This window comes from Pseudophryne corroboree, chromosome 9, assembly GCF_028390025.1.
Source record: "Pseudophryne corroboree isolate aPseCor3 chromosome 9, aPseCor3.hap2, whole genome shotgun sequence".
Lineage (NCBI taxonomy): Eukaryota > Metazoa > Chordata > Amphibia > Anura > Myobatrachidae > Pseudophryne > Pseudophryne corroboree.
The window spans coordinates 382,897,057-382,915,659 of NC_086452.1; the positions used below are offsets into that span (position 1 = coordinate 382,897,057).

Below are 18,603 nucleotides of genomic sequence, written 5' to 3' on the forward strand. Positions count from 1 at the left end.
CTTTCGGAGGGGGACGTTGGTAAAGCAGACTTCAGGAAACGGCGAGGTGGATCTGTCTCTAGTTCCAACCTGTATCCCTGAGATATTATCTGCAGGATCCAGGGATCTACCTGCGAGTGAGCCCACTGCGCGCTGAAATTCTTGAGACGACCGCCCACCGCCCCCGAGTCCGCTTGAGAAGCCCCAGCGTCATGCTGAGGCTTTTGTAGAAGCGGGGGAGGGCTTCTGTTCCTGGGAAGGAGCTGCCTGTTGCTGTCTCTTCCCCCTTCCTCTGCCTCGTGGCAGATATGAATATCCCTTTGCTCTCTTGTTTTTAAAGGAACGAAAGGGCTGCGGTTGAAAAGTCGGTGTCTTTTTCTGTTGGGGAGTAACTTGAGGTAAAAAGGTGGATTTCCCGGCTGTAGCCGTGGCCACCAAATCTGATAGACCGACTCCAAATAACTCCTCCCCTTTATACGGCAAAACTTCCATATGCCGTTTTGAGTCCGCATCGCCTGACCACTGTCGCGTCCATAAACTTCTTCTGGCCGAAATGGACATAGCACTTACCCGTGATGCCAGTGTGCAGATATCCCTCTGTGCATCACGCATATAAAGAAATGCATCCTTTATTTGCTCTAAAGACAGTAAAACATTGTCCCTATCCAGGGTATCAATATTTTCAATCAGGGACTCTGACCAAGCTACTCCAGCACTGCACATCCAGGCTGTCGCTATAGCTGGTCGTAGTATAACACCTGTATGTGTGTATATACTTTTTTGGATATTTTCCATCCTCCTATCTACTGGATCTTTAAGTGCGGCCGTCTCAGGAGAGGGTAACGCCACTTGTTTAGATAAGCGTGTGAGCGCCTTGTCCACCCTAGGAGGTGTTTCCCAGCGCGCCCTAACCTCTGGCGGGAAAGGGTATAAAGCCAATAACTTCTTTGAAATTAGCATCTTTTTATCGGGGGCAACCCACGCTTCATCACACACCTCATTTAGTTCTTCTGATTCAGGAAAAACTATAGGTAGTTTTTTCACACCCCACATAATACCCTGTTTAGTGGTACCTGTAGTATCAGCTAAATGTAACGCCTCCTTCATTGCCAAAATCATATAACGTGTGGCCCTACTGGAAAATACGGTTGATTCGTCACCGTCGCCACTGGAATCAGTGCCTGTGTCTGGGTCTGTGTCGACCGACTGAGGCAAAGGGCGTTTTACAGCCCCTGACGGTGTTTGAGGCGCCTGGACAGGCACTAATTGATTGTCCGGCCGTCTCATGTCGTCAAACGACTGCTTTAGCGTGTTGACACTATCCCGTAATTCCATAAATAAAGGCATCCATTCTGGTGTCGACCCCCTAGGAGGTGACATCCCCATATTTGGCAATTGCTCCGCCTCCACACCAATATCGTCCTCATACATGTCGACACACACGTACCGACACACAGCAGACACACAGGGAATGCTCTTAACGAAGACAGGACCCGACTAGCCCTTTGGGGAGACAGAGGGAGAGTCTGCCAGCACACACCAAAGCGCTATATATATGACAGGGATAGCCTTATAATAAGTGCTCCCTGTATAGCTGCTTTTATAATATAATTTTTGCCACTATTTTGCCCCCCCTCTCTTGTTTTACCCTGTTTCTGTAGTGCAGTGCAGGGGAGAGACCTGGGAGCCGTCCTGACCAGCGGAGCTGTGTAAGGAAAATGGCGCTGTGTGCTGAGGAGATAGGCCCCGCCCCTTTTACGGCGGGCTCGTCTCCCGCTCTTTAGTGGATTCTGGCAGGGGTTAAATATCTCCATATAGCCCCCGGAGGCTATATGTGAGGTATTTTTTAGCCAAATAGGTTTTCATTTGCCTCCCAGGGCGCTCCCCTCCCAGCGCCCTGTACCCTCAGTGACTGCCGTGTGAAGTGTGCTGAGAGGAAAATGGCGCACAGCTGCAGTGCCGTGCGCTACCTTTAGAAGACTGAGGAGTCTTCTGCCGCCGATTCTGGACCTCTTCTTGTTTCAGCATCTGCAAGGGGGCCGGCGGCGAGGCTCCGGTGACCATCCAGGCTGTACCTGTGATCGTCCCTCTGGAGCTGATGTCCAGTAGCCAAGAAGCCAATCCATCCTGCACGCAGGTGAGTTCACTTCTTCTCCCCTAAGTCCCTCGTTGCAGTGATCCTGTTGCCAGCAGGACTCACTGTAAAATAAAAAACCTAAGCTAAACTTTTCTAAGCAGCTCTTTAGGAGAGCCACCTAGATTGCACCCTTCTCGGCCGGGCACAAAAATCTAACTGAGGCTTGGAGGAGGGTCATAGGGGGAGGAGCCAGTGCACACCACCTGATCGGAAAGCTTTACTTTTTGTGCCCTGTCTCCTGCGGAGCCGCTATTCCCCATGGTCCTTTCAGGAACCCCAGCATCCACTAGGACGATAGAGAAATTGACTCTTTGCATACGCCTTATGTAATCCTGTATTATAAAAGCCAACTCTGCTCCTCACCTCTGTTATGTGCGGATGGACATAGGAAGCCCTCCATAGAACGATAGCTGGGTTTCAGCCATTGAATCTTTCAATGCAATGGTAACTGACCATCACATCAAAAGAATTTGATAGAAAAATAAACCATATGTTTCGCACATGCATAACCCCCCCCCCCCCCCTTCCCCCCCCGTGAATCTCTCTAGCGCAGCTTTGCATGCTTAAACCCTTTGCTGCGTAGCTGTACAGGGGGCGGACCATCGGAACACTATCAAATGTTTACCGTTCGATGGCAGCAAGCATCGGAATACTGCCATCGAATGGTAAAAACACTGCCATCGCAACAAAACCATTGATTGCTGTACACCATCTCAATGTGAAACTAATACTGCAGGGAGATGTTACAGCCTCCTACCATGTTGCTGCTAATATTAATAATACTGATCTGACTGTTTCACACTTGCTGCATACGGAGAGAGGGGACTGGGGAGAGAGATTGGGTGTAGGGACTTGGGTTAGATAGGGACTAGGGAGAGAGTGGAGTGGTAGGGGCAGATAGGGACAGTGGAGAGATGCAGATTGTTTCAATATAGTCACCTCTGTTTGACACGGACACACACACACTCCTTATGTTCACTGCACCCCCACTATAGTATATACTGCCCTTATATACACTGCACCCTCATCCTCTTCCATATTCTGCACCCTCCACCATATACTGCCCCTATATACACACTGCACCCCCCATACCCCTCCATATAGTGCACCCTACAGTATATACTGGTCACCCCCTCTACCAAATACTGCTCCCGCCATATACCGCATACTCTGCACTCCCTTCTCCATATACTATGCTCCAAGCCCAGGTTACTTGCCATTCCGGGGCTCAGCAACAAGTAGCAGCAGCAACCAGGAAACAGATGCAGAAACCATCAGACGGTCTTGCATTTGTCAGACCGGAGGCATCGGGGACACGTGTGGCCACTTACCAGTGGGGGGCGAAGGTGAATCAGTCTGGCAGGAAGAGGCGAGACCCTGTGTCGGGTGAGCAGTGAGGTGACCGGGAGGAGGAAGGGCTGGTGCTGTGGCTGCAGATGATGGGGTGAGGAGGAGTGTGGAGGAGGCAGATAACCAGCTCAGTTTCTTTATATATATATATATACTGCGCACCTACGGAGGAGCGGGGTCCTGTGCTCAACCCTCCCACACCCCGCACAGGCAATGCCCAGACCCCTCCGGCCAGCTGTTGGCCGGGAGCTGTGCGGGGACTGGTGAGCTTACACGTGCCAGTACTGGTGTATATAGTGCAGCATTATTATAGTCTGCCCATTACAGCTATACAGCATCTATATTTCTAAAAAAGGTTAACGCTAGACTCACACACACTCAGCATGACAGAGCCCTGGCTCCCAGCATCAGGACTTCCAGAAACCTGGCAGCTCCTGTGTGAGTAGCGAACGCCCTCCTAATATAACCGGACCTGGTGTCTGTCATTTTGACGGGCTTTTAACTTGTTGTCAATAAAAGCCTCTGACACTTAAGAAATGCTTGTAATTTTACTTCAGTATACCATAGTAACATCTGACAAAAAGGTATAAAAACTCTGAAGCAGCAAACTTTGTTATTTATAGATAGATAGATAGATAGATAGATAGATAGATAGATAGATAGATAGATAGATAGATAGATAGATAGATGTCACATAGCTTATCCTTTTGTCACAATTTATTCCTTATCCACTGTAGCGCCCCGGGCTTATTGCCATTATATATAACATTTCTCGCTCACCTTGGGGTTTTTGGGTAACCCTGTGTAATCTGCTCCAGGCTCTTTTATTTGGTTTTGCATATCCTGTCAATAAAACTATATCTTTTCAGACACTGTAGTGCATCCTGATCATATCACAGTAAAATACAGCAATGAGTATTTATGAGCTACATTGTGAACAAATAAATTAAAAAAATCTATAAAATATTAGGCTTGTTATCACAGTATTAACCGTAAACTTACAAGTAGGAAAACACAAATCTCTTACATTTACAAGTTGGGGCTCCAACTGTCCACAAGGAGCTGTTTCCTTTCCAGACACAGGTCGTTAATTCCTCTCCGACCAATTGATATGAAGAGGAACACTGAAACCTAATCACTGTCCCAACTGAAGAGCCATTTCCATGCACAATGTGTAACGAGCCAGACTCTGGAGGCGCAATCTTTTTACACTGACCTAGAAACAAGCACAGAGAAAAGCAACGATTACTGGGATTTTCAAACAATCAATGAACAGGAGGCTGAGTGTGTAGGTAATAAATAAGAGGTCATCGCTAAGTAATCCTATTTTTATGCTACTATGAGCAGAAAGAGTCTATAACGTAATCTCAAAATTCCCTACATCCTTTTCCAGTCAGAATATGAGATACGTTGTGGCCAGTATGCTCCTATCTTTACCATTTTATTACAGCAATGTAAAAAGCTCTCATTTAAAAAAGAAAATTAAAATAATCCCCAACAGCACATTCTGGGGCTGATTCAGAATTGTGTGCAAGTCCGTTTTGCAGACAGATCTTGCACATTTTTTCCACTTGCCTACCCTTCGGGAATGGCTCCCTAAAATCGGGTAGTGCTCCCGACCCCCCCAAAAAGATGGGAAAGTCTCCTGCAGCCACCGCCAGCCCCCCACAACCCACCTCGGCCACCCACAACAGAGAATAAGTGGGCGGTCCGAAGGGGACCCAATGACACGATACGCACTGAATCGATCCATCATCGCCCCACCCCCACTATACAATGCTTGTTGTCTAGGCAGTGTATAGCGGTGGGCAGAACCATGTTGATGCAATCGTGCCACCATGCCCCTTCAACAGCCCACCAGCCACTCACGGAGGAGGGGGCAGCAAAGCAGGTAAGTATACTATGTATCCATCCTAGCCCAATATACATAACTACGGGCGGTTAAGAGTCATACGAATGCCAGATGCATTAACATTTGCATCTCAGTGATTGCAATTGGGTAACAACTGGGTAATCACATGTAAGCCAAGTAAAAGCAACATTTAAAACAGTATATTCAAGGCATCTCAAGATGCTTAAAGTTCTGTACAGTTACCATACTGTATGCACCTACTTTGTACTAGGCAAACCTACAACACGGTACTCTGACACCCATAAGCTCAAGAAAAAATATTTTAAACACTTGTTTTGTTCACAAAATACGCATTCACTATCAGGCTTGATTTTAATAATAAAAAAATCCCTCTATAATATAGTACAGGAGGTATAGGGGGGAATTCAATTAGCCGCAAAATGACGTTTTCACATTAAAACCAGAGATTTTTATTGCGACCCGCGATAAGCCCCTATTCAATTCTGCGATAAATTATCAACGATAATTCTCCATAGGTTTACAGTGAATTTTACTTCACCACCTCTAAGCATGTGATAAGCTTGGGGAAAATCACTATTTTAAGGTAAAAATTATGGGAATTTGCTTCAGAACCCCTGGGACATCCCCACGAATGACTAATTAGGCACTTAGAATTTTTTTTATTATTTTGAATTGCCCATTTAATTGGTCAAAAAATATGCAAAAGGATGGAAATTGGGGTAAAAGGTATGGGACAGAGGGGTGGTTTATGAGTGGGACAAATGTTTTTAGGCTTGCAGGTGGGAGAAAACTTTTTTTTTACTTTTTGTAAAGTGGCTTAAAATGACCAAAATATATACTTATAAACATTTTTATATACCCCCAATTTAATTTGAGCACTTATTTTGCTGAAAAACACTTAAATATTTTTATTAAAGAAGAGAATTTTACATTACAGACCATACATAGAAACAGTTGTAAATATCCAATAATAGTATAACACAGTGGTTCCCAATCTTTTTTGAATCACGGCGCCCTAGAGGACAACATTTTTTTCACGGCACCCCTAGGCCAAAAGTTTCTTATTGAGAAATGTAGAAAGAGATAATAAATTAAGTAAATTGTGTTTATATGTCATCCTTAGGTTCAGTTATATGGTGAGTGACAAGATGTGCTTCTGTTTGTCAACATATTTTATGATTGTCAGCCACCAGCACTAGTTTTGCCTATTACATTGACAATAAATAATTTGAATTGGTCTTGGACCACCAACCAAGGGCACCCCTGCAAGAGTCCCGAGGCACCCCAGGGTGCCTCGGAACACAGTTTGGGAACCTCTGGTATAACATATAATCTACAATGAGTTACAAATAAGTAAAACATAATATACAAAGTGATAAAGAAAAGGAAAACGGGGGGGGGGGGGGGGGGGGATTTGAAAACCAATATAAGACTTATAAAATGTAAGTAAAATGAAATGAGTGTACACACGCCCAACAAAGAACAACTCAAGTAACCCAATTATGGCTTTGTCATTTTTTGACTTTTTTAGAAGAATGCATAAACAGCCATTTGACCCAATTTAAGTACGCCAAATCTTGTTATTATGACCACTAATGGACTTCTATGCTATTTTCCTTTCTTAGTTTCGTTTTTCTGGTGGTACAGGCAGATATCCCCATTTTGTCCTACACTTTTCTCTGGATTTGATGGCAAGAATTATCGCAAATATCCAGTTTTTGCAAGTTTGCAATAACATAGGTTGAATCGCGGGAGTGTGCAAACCCGCAATAGGCTGCTTTTCATGGCAATTTTTTGTGAATGTCCTCGAAAAGTCCCAGTCGTGGTAAAATACTGTGTTATCGCGCCAGAATTAATTCCCCCCATAATCTTACTTCCTGTGTATGGGTAAAAGTAGAACAGACTCAATTCTAATATGCACCCACAAAACTATGAGCAATTAAGAATTCTCCTAGCAGCTTAAGTCACCCATATGCTTTATTATTTTCAACACCACTCAGACCATTATAATAAAAAAAAGACAAGGACAACTGTATAGATTGGAACTGCTTTCCACCCGCTGTGCCTCGCATTGCTGGAATAAATCAAAATATCTTATTCCAACATAACAAACTCTTGAGAAATTGAAACCTTAATGTCGGGTGGATGGGAGGGATCCCAAAATGGAAAGAGAAATATGAAATCCTCTACCAGCATAATGTAACCTAAACAAACCCGTCTACACATAATCTCCTAACTGGCTAACTCTCTGACTGACAGCTCAAACAACCAATAGACCTACTGTATATCAACAAAAAAAACTGTTCTAACCAGTTTTACCTCAAGTAAAATTCGGGGTGCCTACATTCTCCCAAACCTATGCAGGCTTTTCAAGTCTTTTTAGAAGTGCATTCGTTATCAGCCAATAAGTGCTGGTGACTGTTATCAATATGAATTTGCACTAGCACTAAGCATCCATATAGGATTCAGAATGGGATCCTGACAGCGAGCGCAGCATGTCCCCTCGCGGACTTGCCACGCTTCGGTCCCCGATGGCGAGTTTTGCTCGCCATACTAATTTATTCCTCCTCGGGGGGAGGTGTGGACCACCCCCGAGTGGGGATTCTGGGTTCCAGTCTGGATTTCGACTGCAAAGAATCCCTTGGCTGTCGGGATTCCGGCATCGGTACCCTGACAGCTAGGAAACTAACTGCTTCCCATCCATAAGTGTTATCGCTACTGACTGGTGCCTCCATGTGGATATGTCACAGTTCACATTTACGTGAACAAGCCATTACTGGGTTCAGACTGCGCTTACAAGCCACCCCTTTCCATTTCTCGAATCGTACGGTGGCGTAAGTGTCAGATCTACCTATGGCCTTAAGTTTTGTTTTTGGAGGGGGGTGGGGTATGACTATGCACCATACTTGCCTACCCTCCCGGAAAGGCCAGGAGGCTCCCGAAAATCGGGTGGCCCTTCCGGTCCTCCGGAAAGGTAGGCAAGTCTCCCGCTTTTTCTGGCAGCCCTGGCACTTCCCCCCGGTCGCCCACAGCAGAGAACAAGTGGGCAGTCCGAGGGGGATACGATGACCCGATTCGCGCTGATTCGCGTCATCATAGCTCCGCCCCCTGCTGTACAGTGACTGTTTTCTCTGCACTGTCTAGTGGGGGCAGGGCCACAATGATGCAAATATGGTGCCACGCCACCGGACTGCCTACGTTGCTGCCGGACACGCCCCCATTAGCCTACCACGCTGCAGTCTCCCGGAAGATGGTGCAGCAAGGTAGGCACCTATGCTATGCACAGTAAAAAAAAAAAAAATAATTACACTAAGGAAACAGGCATGCACCCAACTTAGCATGAGTCTGCTTAGCAGAACTGCAGAGCCAGCAGGAAATAATAAGATTTTAAACCTACCGGTAAATCTTTTTCTCCTAGTCCGTAGAGGATGCTGGGGACTCCGTAAGGACCATGGGGTATAGACGGGCTCCGCAGGAGATATGGGCACTACAAAGAACTTTAGAATGGGTGTGCACTGGCTCCTCCCTCTATGCCCCTCCTCCAGACCTCAGTTAGAGAAACTGTGCCCAGAGGAGATGGACAGTACGAGGAAAGGATTTTGTTAATCTAAGGGCAAGATTCAAACCAGCCCACACCATCCACACCATATAACCTGGAATATACGCAACCAGTTAACAGTATGAACAAAAAACAGTATCAGCTAAAGACTAAAGACTGATCTCAACTGTAACATAACCTTTATGGAAGCAACAACTATATACAAGCCTTGCAGATTTTGTCCACAATGGGACGGGCGCCCAGCATCCTCTACGGACTAGGAGAAAAAGATTTACCGGTAGGTTTAAAATCTTATTTTCTCTTACGTCCTAGAGGATGCTGGGGACTCCGTAAGGACCATGGGGTTTATACCAAAGCTCCAGACCGGGCGGGAGAGTGCGGACGACTCTGCAGCACCGACTGAGCAAACGCAAGGTCTTCATCAGCCAGGGTATCAAACTTATAGAACTTTGCAAAAGTGTTTGAACCTGACCAGGTAGCTGCTCGGCAAAGCTGTAAAGCCGAGACGCCTCGGGCAGCCGCCCAAGAAGAGCCCACCTTCCTAGTGGAATTGGCCTTTACTGAATTTGTTAACGGCAAACCCGCCGTAGAATGAGCCTGCTGAATCGTGTTACAGATCCAGCGAGCAATAGTCTGCTTCGAAGCAGGAGCGCCAACTTTGTTGGCTACATACAGGACAAACAGTGCTTCTGTTTTCCTAACCCGAGCCGTCCTGGCTACATAGATTTTTAAGGCCCTGACTACATCCAGGGACTTGGAATCCTCCAAGTCATCCGTAGCCACAGGCACCACAATAGGTTGGTTCATATGAAATGAAGAAACCACCTTAGGCAAAAATTGAGGACAAGTCCTCAACTCTGCTCTATCCACATGGAAGGTCAAATAGGGGCTCTTGTGAGACAAGGCCGCCAATTCGGACACCTGCCTTGCAGATGCCAAGGCCAACAACATGACCACCTTCCAAGTGAGAAATTTCAATTCAACCGTTTGAAGAGGTTCAAACCAGTGAGACTTCAGGAACCGCAACACCACGTTAAGGTCCCAAGGTGCCACTGGGGGCACAAAAGGAGGCTGGATGTGCAGCACTCCCTTTACAAAAGTCTGGACTTCTGGGAGAGAAGCCAATTCCTTCTGAAAGAAAATAGACAGGGACGAAATCTGTACCTTAATGGAGCCTAATTTTAGGCCCATTTCCACTCCTGTCTGTAGAAAGTGGTCCTGTCTGTAGAAAGTGGAGAAAACGGCCCAGATGGAAATCTTCCGTAGGAGCATTCTTGGCTTCACACCAAGAAACATATTTCCTCCAGATACGGTGATAATGTTTTGCCGTCACCTCCTTCCTAGCCTTTATCAGAGTAGGGATGACTTCCTCCGGAATATCTTTCCCAGCTAGGATTCGGTGTTCAACCGCCATGCCGTCAAACGTAATCGCGGTAAGTCTTGGAACACGCAGGGCCCCTATTGTAACAGGTCCTCCCTGAGAGGAAGAGGCCATGGATCTTCTGTGAGCATCTCCTGAAGATCTGAATACCAGGCCCTTCGAGGCCAATCTGGAACAATGAGGATTGTTTTCACTCTTTTTTGTCTTATGATTCTCAATATTTTTGAGATGAGAGGAAGAGGAGGGAACACATAGACCGACTGAAACACCCAAGGTGTCACCAGGGCGTCTACCGCTATTGCCTGAGGGTCCCTTGATCTGGCACAATACCTCCGAAGCTTCTTGTTGAAGCGTGACGCCATCATGTCTATGTGAGGAAATCCCCAAAGACTTGTTATCTCTGTGAAAACGTCTTGATGAAGTTCCCACTCTCCTGGATGGAGATCGTGTCTGCTGAGGAAGTCTGCTTCCCAGTTGTCCACTCAAGGAATGAAGACCGCTGACAGAGCGCTTACGTGATTTTCCACCCAGCGAAGAATCCTGGTGGCTTCCGCCATTGCCACTCTGCTCCTTGACCCGCCTTGGCGGTTTACATGAGCCACGGCTGTGACGTTGTCTGATTGAATCAGAACTAGTGATGAGCGGGTTCGGTTCCTCGGGATCCGAACCCCCCCGAACTTCACCCATTTTTGCACGGTTCCGAGCAGACTCGGATCCTCCCGCCTTGCTCGGTTAACCCGAGCGCGCCCGAACGTCATCATCCCGCTGTCGTATTCTCACGAGATTCGTATTCTATATAAGGAACCGCGCGTCGCCGCCATTTTTCACTCGTGCATTTTAGATGATAGTGAGAGGACGTGGCTGGCGTTCTCTCAGTTTCTGTGTTCAGTGTGCTGCAAATATCTGTGCTCAGTGTGATGCAAATATCTGTGCTCAGTGTGCTGCATATATCTGTGCTCAGTGTGCTGCAAATATCTACGTTCTCTGCCTGAAAAACGCTCCATATCTGTGCTCAGTGTGCTGCAAATATCTGTGCTCAGTGTGCTTTATTGTGGGGACTGGGGACCACCAGTATTATATAGTAGGAGGACAGTGCAGAGTTTTGCTGACCAGTGACCACCAGTATTATACGTTCTCTGCCTGAAAAATGCTCCATATCTGTGCTCAGTGTGCTTTATTGTGGGGACTGGGGACCACCAGTATTATATAGTAGGAGGACAGTGCAGAGTTTTGCTGACCAGTGACCACCAGTATTATACGTTCTCTGCCTGAAAAACGCTCCATATCTGTGCTGCATTGTAAATATACAGTAGGAGGACAGTGCAGAATTTTGCTGACCAGTGACCACCAGAATTATATCAGTACGGTACAGTAGTCCACTGCTCTACCTACCTCTGTGTCATCAAGTATACTAGCCATCCATACCTGTGGTGCATTTAAGTTTTTGTGCGCAGTATATATATATTAGTAGGACAGTGCATAATTTTGCTGACCACCAGTATATAATATATAGCAGTAGGGTACAGTAGGCCACTGCTCTACCTACCTCTGTGTCGTCAAGTATACTATCCATCCATACCTGTGGTGCATTTAAGTTTTTGTGCGCAGTATATATATACAGTAGTAGGACAGTGCATAATTTTGCTGACCACCAGTATATAATATATAGCAGTACGGTACAGTAGGCCACTGCTCTACCTACCTCTGTGTCGTCAAGTATACTATCCATCCATACCTGTGGTTCATTTAAGTTTTTGTGCGCAGTATATAAATACAGTAGTAGGACAGTGCATAATTTTGCTGACCACCAGTATATAATATATAGCAGTACGGTACAGTAGGCCACTGCTCTACCTACCTCTGTGTCGTCAAGTATACTATCCATCCATACCTGTGGTGCATTTAAGTTTTTGTGCGCAGTATATATATACAGTAGTAGGACAGTGCATAATTTTGCTGACCACCAGTATATAATATATAGCAGTACGGTACAGTAGGCCACTGCTCTACCTACCTCTGTGTCGTCAAGTATACTATCCATCCATACCTGTGGTGCATTTAAGTTTTTGTGCGCACTATATATATATACAGTAGTAGGACAGTGCATAATTTTGCTGACCACCAGTATATAATATATAGCAGTACGATACAGTAGGCCACTGCTCTACCTACCTCTGTGTCGTCAAGTATACTATCCATCCATACCTGTGGTGCATTTAAGTTTTTGTGCGCAGTATATATATACAGTAGTAGGACAGTGCATAATTTTGATGACCACCAGTATATAATATATAGCAGTACGGTACAGTAGGCCACTGCTCTACCTACCTCTGTGTCGTCAAGTATACTATCCATCCATATCTGTGGTGCATTTAAATTTTTGTGCGCACTATATATATACAGTAGTAGGACAGTGCATAATTTTGCTGACCACCAGTATATAATATATAGCAGTACGGTACAGCAGGCCACTGCTCTACCTACCTCTGTGTCGTCAAGTATACTATCCATCCATACCTGTGGTGCATTTAAGTTTTTGTGCGCAGTATATATATACAGTAGTAGAACAGTGCATAATTTTGCTGACCACCAGTATATAATATATAACAGTACGGTACAGAAGGCCACTGCTCTACCTACCTCTGTGTCGTCAAGTATACTATCCATCCATACCTGTGGTGCATTTAAGTTTTTGTGCGCAGTATATATAGTAGTAGGCCATTGCTATTGATATATTACTGGCATATAATTCCACACATTAAAAAATGGAGAACAAAAATGTGGAGGGTAAAATAGGGAAAGATCAAGATCCACTTCCACCTCGTGCTGAAGCCCTTGCAGTAACTGGCTTTATTCTACCTAAGTTGCCCCCCCTCCAGTGTGTACTGCGAAAGAGTGTTTAGTGCAGCCGCTCACCTTGTCAGCAATCGGCGTACGAGGTTACTTCCAGAAAATGTGGAGAAGATGATGTTCATCAAAATGAATTATAATCAATTCCTCCTTGGAGACATTCACCAGCAATTGCCTCCAGAAAGTACACAGGGACCTGAGATGGTGGATTCCAGTGGGGACAAATTAATAATCTGTGAGGAGGGGGATGTACACAGTGAAAGGGGTGAGGAATCGGACGATGAGGAGGAGGTGGACATCTTGCCTATGTAGAGCCAGTTTGTGCAAGGAGAGATTGATTGCTTCTTTTTTGGTGGGGGCCCAAACCAACCAGTCATTTCAGTCACAGTCGTGTGGCAGACCCTGTCGCTGAAATGATGGGTTTGTTAAAGTGTGCATGTCCTGTTTATACAACATAAGGGTGGGTGGGAGGGCCCAAGGACAATTCCATCTTGCACCTCTTTTTTCTTTCATTTTTCTTTGCAACATGTGCTGTTTGGGGACTATTTTTTTGAAGTGCCATCCTGTCTGACACTGCAGTGCCACTCCTAGATGGGCCAGGTGTTTGTGTCGGCCACTTGGGTCGCTTAGCTTAGTCACACAGCTACCTCATTGCGCCTCTTTTTTTCTTTGCATCATGTGCTGTTTGGGGACTATTTTTTTAATCTGCCATCCTGTCTGACACTGCAGTGCCACTCCTAGATGGGCCAGGTGTTTGTGTCGGCCACTTGGGTCGCTTAGCTTAGCCATCCAACGACCTTGGTGCACCTCTTTTTTTCTTTGCATCATGTGCTGTTTGGGGACAATTTTTTTGAAGTGCCATCCTGTCTGACACTGCAGTGCCACTCCTAGATGGGCCAGGTGTTTGTGTCGGCCACTTGGGTCGCTTAGCTTAGTCACACAGCTACCTCATTGCGCCTCTTTTTTTCTTTGCATCATGTGCTGTTTGGGGACTATTTTTTTAATCTGCCATCCTGTCTGACACTGCAGTGCCACTCTTAGATGGGCCAGGTGTTTGTGTCGGCCACTTGGGTCGCTTAGCTTAGTCATCCAGCGACCTCGGTGCAAATTTTAGGACTAAAAATAATATTGTGAGGTGTTCAGAATAGACTGGAAATGAGTGGAAATTATGGTTTTTGAGGTTAATAATACTATGGGATCAAAATGACCCCCAAATTCTATGAATTAAGCTGTTTTTGAGGGGTTTTTGTAAAAAAACACCCAAATCCAAAACACACCCGAATCTGACAAAAAATTTTCAGGTAGGTTTTGCCAAAACGCGTCCGAATCCAAAACAAGGCCGCGGAACCAAATCCAAAACCAAAACACAAAACCCGAAAAATGTCCGGTGCACATCACTAAAAAACCGGTAGGTCGCGAAGAAGATTCTCTGCTTGTCGTAGGCCGTTGTATATGGCCCTCAATTCCAGTACGTTGATGTGTAGACAAGCCTCCTGGCTTGACCATAGCCCCTGAAAATGTCTTCCTTGTGTGACTGCTCCCCATCCTCGGAGGCTCGCGTCCGTGGTCACCAGAACCCAGTCTTGAATGCCGAACCTGCGACCTTCTAGAAGGTGAGCACTTTGCAGCCACCACAGGAGAGACACCCTGGCCCGGGGGGACAGGCTTATCTTCTGATGTATTAGTAGATGGGACCCTGACCACTTGTCCAGGAGGTCCCACTGAAATGTCCTTGCATGAAACCTGCCGAAGGGGATGGCCTCGTAGGCTGCCACCATTTCCCCCAGAACTCGAGTGCATTGATGAACAGACACTCTTTTTGGTTTTAGCAAGTCTCTGACCATGTTCTGGAGGTCCTGGGCTTTTTCCATCGGGAGAAAAACCCTCTTCTTTTCCGTGTCCAGAATAATGCCTAGGAATGATAGTCGAGTCGTTGGAATCAATTGTGACTTTGGCAGATTGAGAATCCAACCGTGTTGTTGTAGCACTCTCAGGGAGAGCGACACGCTCTTCTGCAATTGATCTCTCGATCTTGCTTTTATCAGGAGATCGTCCAAGTATGGGATAATTGTGACTCCCTGCCTGCGCAGGAGCACCATCATCTCCGCCATTACCTTGGTGAAAATCCTCGGGGCCGTGGAAAGCCCAAACGGCAACGTCTGAAACTGGTAATGACAGTCCCGTACAGCGAATCTGAGGTACACCTGATGAGGAGGATATATGGGGACATGAAGGTTTGCATCCTTTATGTCGAGTGACACCATAAAATCCCCCCCTTCCAGACTGGAGATCACAGCCCGGAGCGATTCCATCTTGAATTTGAACTTTTTCAAGTACAGGTTTAGGGATTTTAGATTTAAAATGGGTCTGACCGAACCATCCGGCTTCGGGACCATGAACAGGGTCGAATAGTACCCTTTCCCCTGTTGGATTAGGGGAACCTTGACAATCACTTGCTGTTGACACAGCTTTTGAATTGCAGCCAATACTACTTCCCGCTCTGGGGAAGAAGCTGGCAAGGCCGACTTGAAAAATCGGCGAGGGGGCACCTCTCTTCGAATTCCAGTTTGTAGCCTTGGGATACAATATCCATCGCCCAAGGATCCACGGATGACAGAACCCAGACCTGGCTGAAGAGTCGAAGACGTGCCCCCACTGGTGCGGACTCCCTCAGTGGAGCACCAGCGTCATGCGGTGGATTTAGTAGAAGCCGGGGAGGACTTCTGCTCCTGGGAACTAGCTGGAGCAGGTGCTCTCTTTCCTCTACCCTTACCTCTGGTGAGGAAAGATGAGCCCCGACCTCTTCTGGACTTATGCGACCAAAAGGACTGCATCTGATATTGTGGAGTTTTCTTTTGCTGTGGGGGAACAAAAGGCAAAAAGGTAGATTTACCCACGGTAGCTGTGGCAACCAGGTCTGCGAGACCTTCCCCCAATAAAACTTCACCTTTGTATGGAAAAACCTCCATATGCTTCTTTGAGTCGGCATCACCCGTCCATTGGCGGGTCCACAGGGCTCGCCTAGTAGAAATCGCCATGGCGTTGGCTCTCAAACCCAGCAGCCCAACGTCTCTTTGAGCGTCCCTCATATATAAGACTGCGTCTTTAATGTGGCCTAAGGTCAATAAAATGGTATCCCTGTCTAGGGTATCAAGGTCAGCTGACAAAGTATCTGTCCAAGCTGCAACTGCACTACAAACCCATGCCGATGCTATTGCCGGTCTGAGCAAAGCACCTGTATGAGCATAAATAGACTTTAAAGTAGTTTCCTGTCTGCGATCAGCAGGATCCTTGAGGGCTGCCGTGTCCGGAGACGGTAGCGCCACCTTCTTGGACAGGCGTGTTAAAGCCTTGTCCACCCTGGGCGAGGATTTCCACCGTACCCTGTCCTGTGCAGGGAAAGGATACGCCATAAGAATCCTTTTGGGAATCTGCAGTTTTTTTATCAAGAGTTTCCCAAGCTTTTTCAAATAACTCGTTAAGCTCATGGGATGGGGGAAAGGTTACCTCTGGTTTCTTTTCATTATACATGCGCACCCTCGTGTCAGGGACCGAGGGTTCATCTGTGATATGCAAAACATCTTTTATTGCAATTATCATATAATGAATACTTTTGGCCACTCTTGGGTGTAACCTCGCGTCATCGTAGTCGACACTGGAGTCAGAATCTGTGTCGGTATCAGTGTCTGCTATTTGGGATAGGGGAGGTTTTTGAGACCCAGAAGGGCACGGTGACCCAGTCGAAGCGGTGGATTGACTCCCAGCTTTCTCTCTGGACTCTGCTTTGTCCAATCTCTTATGTAATAAGGTCACATTTGCATTTAAAACATTCCACATGTCCATCCAATCATGAGTCGGCGTTGCCGACGGAGACACCACAATCATCTGCTCCACCTCCTCCTTAGCTGAGCCTTCCGCATCAGACATGCCGACACACTCGTACCGACACTTCCACACACACAGGGATATAGTTATAAGGAGACAGTTCCCCAATAAGGCCCTTTGGAGAGACAGAGAGAGAGTATGCCAGCACACACCCAGCGCCAACTGACACTGGAAAATAATCTCCCAGATAATAGCGCTTTTATCTTAATCCCTGTGTTAATACACTCACTTCGCCTTACAAGTGCCCCCACTCCTCTTTTCAGCCCTATGTCACCGTGTTCAGCAGGGGAGAGACCGGGGAGCCAGCTTCTCTGCAGATCTCTGTGGAGAAATTGGCGATGGTTAGTGCTGAGGGACCAAGCTCCGCCCCCTCCAGCGGCGGGCTTCGGTCCCGCTCAAAATATCACAAAACTGGCGGGGGATTTATAGAATTACTGCCTCCGCAGTGTCTAACCTTATAATGCCAGAATCAGAGGTTTTTATTGCTGCCCAGGGCGCCCCCCCTGCGCCCTGCACCCATCAGTGCCCGCTAGTGTGTGTAGTGTGTGGGAGCAATGGCGCGCAGCGTTACCGCTGCGCGCTTACCTCAGTGAAGATCTGAAGTCTTCTGCCGCCTTGAAGTCTTCTTTTCTTCTTATTGCTCACCCCGCTTCTATCTTCCGGCTCTGCGAGGAGGAGGACGGCGGCGCGGCTCTGGGACGAACAGCGAGGGGAGACCTGCGTTCCGACTCCCTCTGGAGCTAATGGTGTCCAGTAGCCTAAGAAGCAGAGCCTATCACTTAAGTAGGTCTGCTTCTGTCTCCTCATTCCCACGATGCAGGGAGCCTGTTGCCAGCAGTGCTCCCTGAAAATAAAAAACCTAACAAAATTTTATCAGAGAAACTCAGGAGAGCTCCCATGTAATGCACCCAATCTCCTCTGGGCACAGGATCTAACTGAGGTCTGGAGGAGGGGCATAGAGGGAGGAGCCAGTGCACACCCATTCTAAAGTTCTTTGTAGTGCCCATATCTCCTGCGGAGCCCGTCTATACCCCATGGTCCTTACGTAGTCCCCAGCATCCTCTAGGACGTAAGAGAAAACTGTGTGTGCAGTAAAAGATTAAAACCCTCAATTCAAACTCCTGTCACCCACTGCTTTAGTACATTCATATTAACGTTACAATTTTTCCCTTAAAATTCTGTACTGCTTGTTCCAGTCACAATTGTGTGTTAAATAAATGATGGAAGTGAGGGACATTGGGACAGTCTTCGTTGAATTTGCCACTATCATATATTTGCTTTTATTACATTGGTAGAAATGCTCCTGTAAATGTACAGTATGTTCGCCATATAAACTGCATCTGGAAGGCATCCTGTTCAAAGTGTAGGCTGGGATCAAATCTCTGCCAACTTCAAGGACATAAAAAGAGCAAGATTTACTTGGTTTAAGTGTCCCCCCCCCATCCCCCTTCCCCCGCGGATTTGAAAAACGTATGATTTACTAGAGGCTAAAGCGTTAAACGTATGATTTACTAGAGGCTGATCTTCATTTTACAAAGTGTCATTTTAAATATCAACCTTTTTTTTCTGAATAAAAAATACAATTAACA

The 18,603-nt window shown here is 46.4% G+C and overlaps 1 protein-coding gene across 1 annotated transcript in view; it reads right to left on the reverse strand.

Annotated features, from left to right (window-relative positions):
* The window catches only part of SUSD3 (sushi domain containing 3), a 391,377-nt gene that overhangs the window by 181,042 nt on the left and 191,732 nt on the right, over positions 1-18,603 (reverse strand). Inside the window, exon 2 of the mRNA XM_063940799.1 lies at positions 4,494-4,682. Coding sequence (XP_063796869.1) covers positions 4,494-4,682 — 189 coding nt within the window. The remainder of the gene's footprint in view (positions 1-4,493; positions 4,683-18,603) is intronic.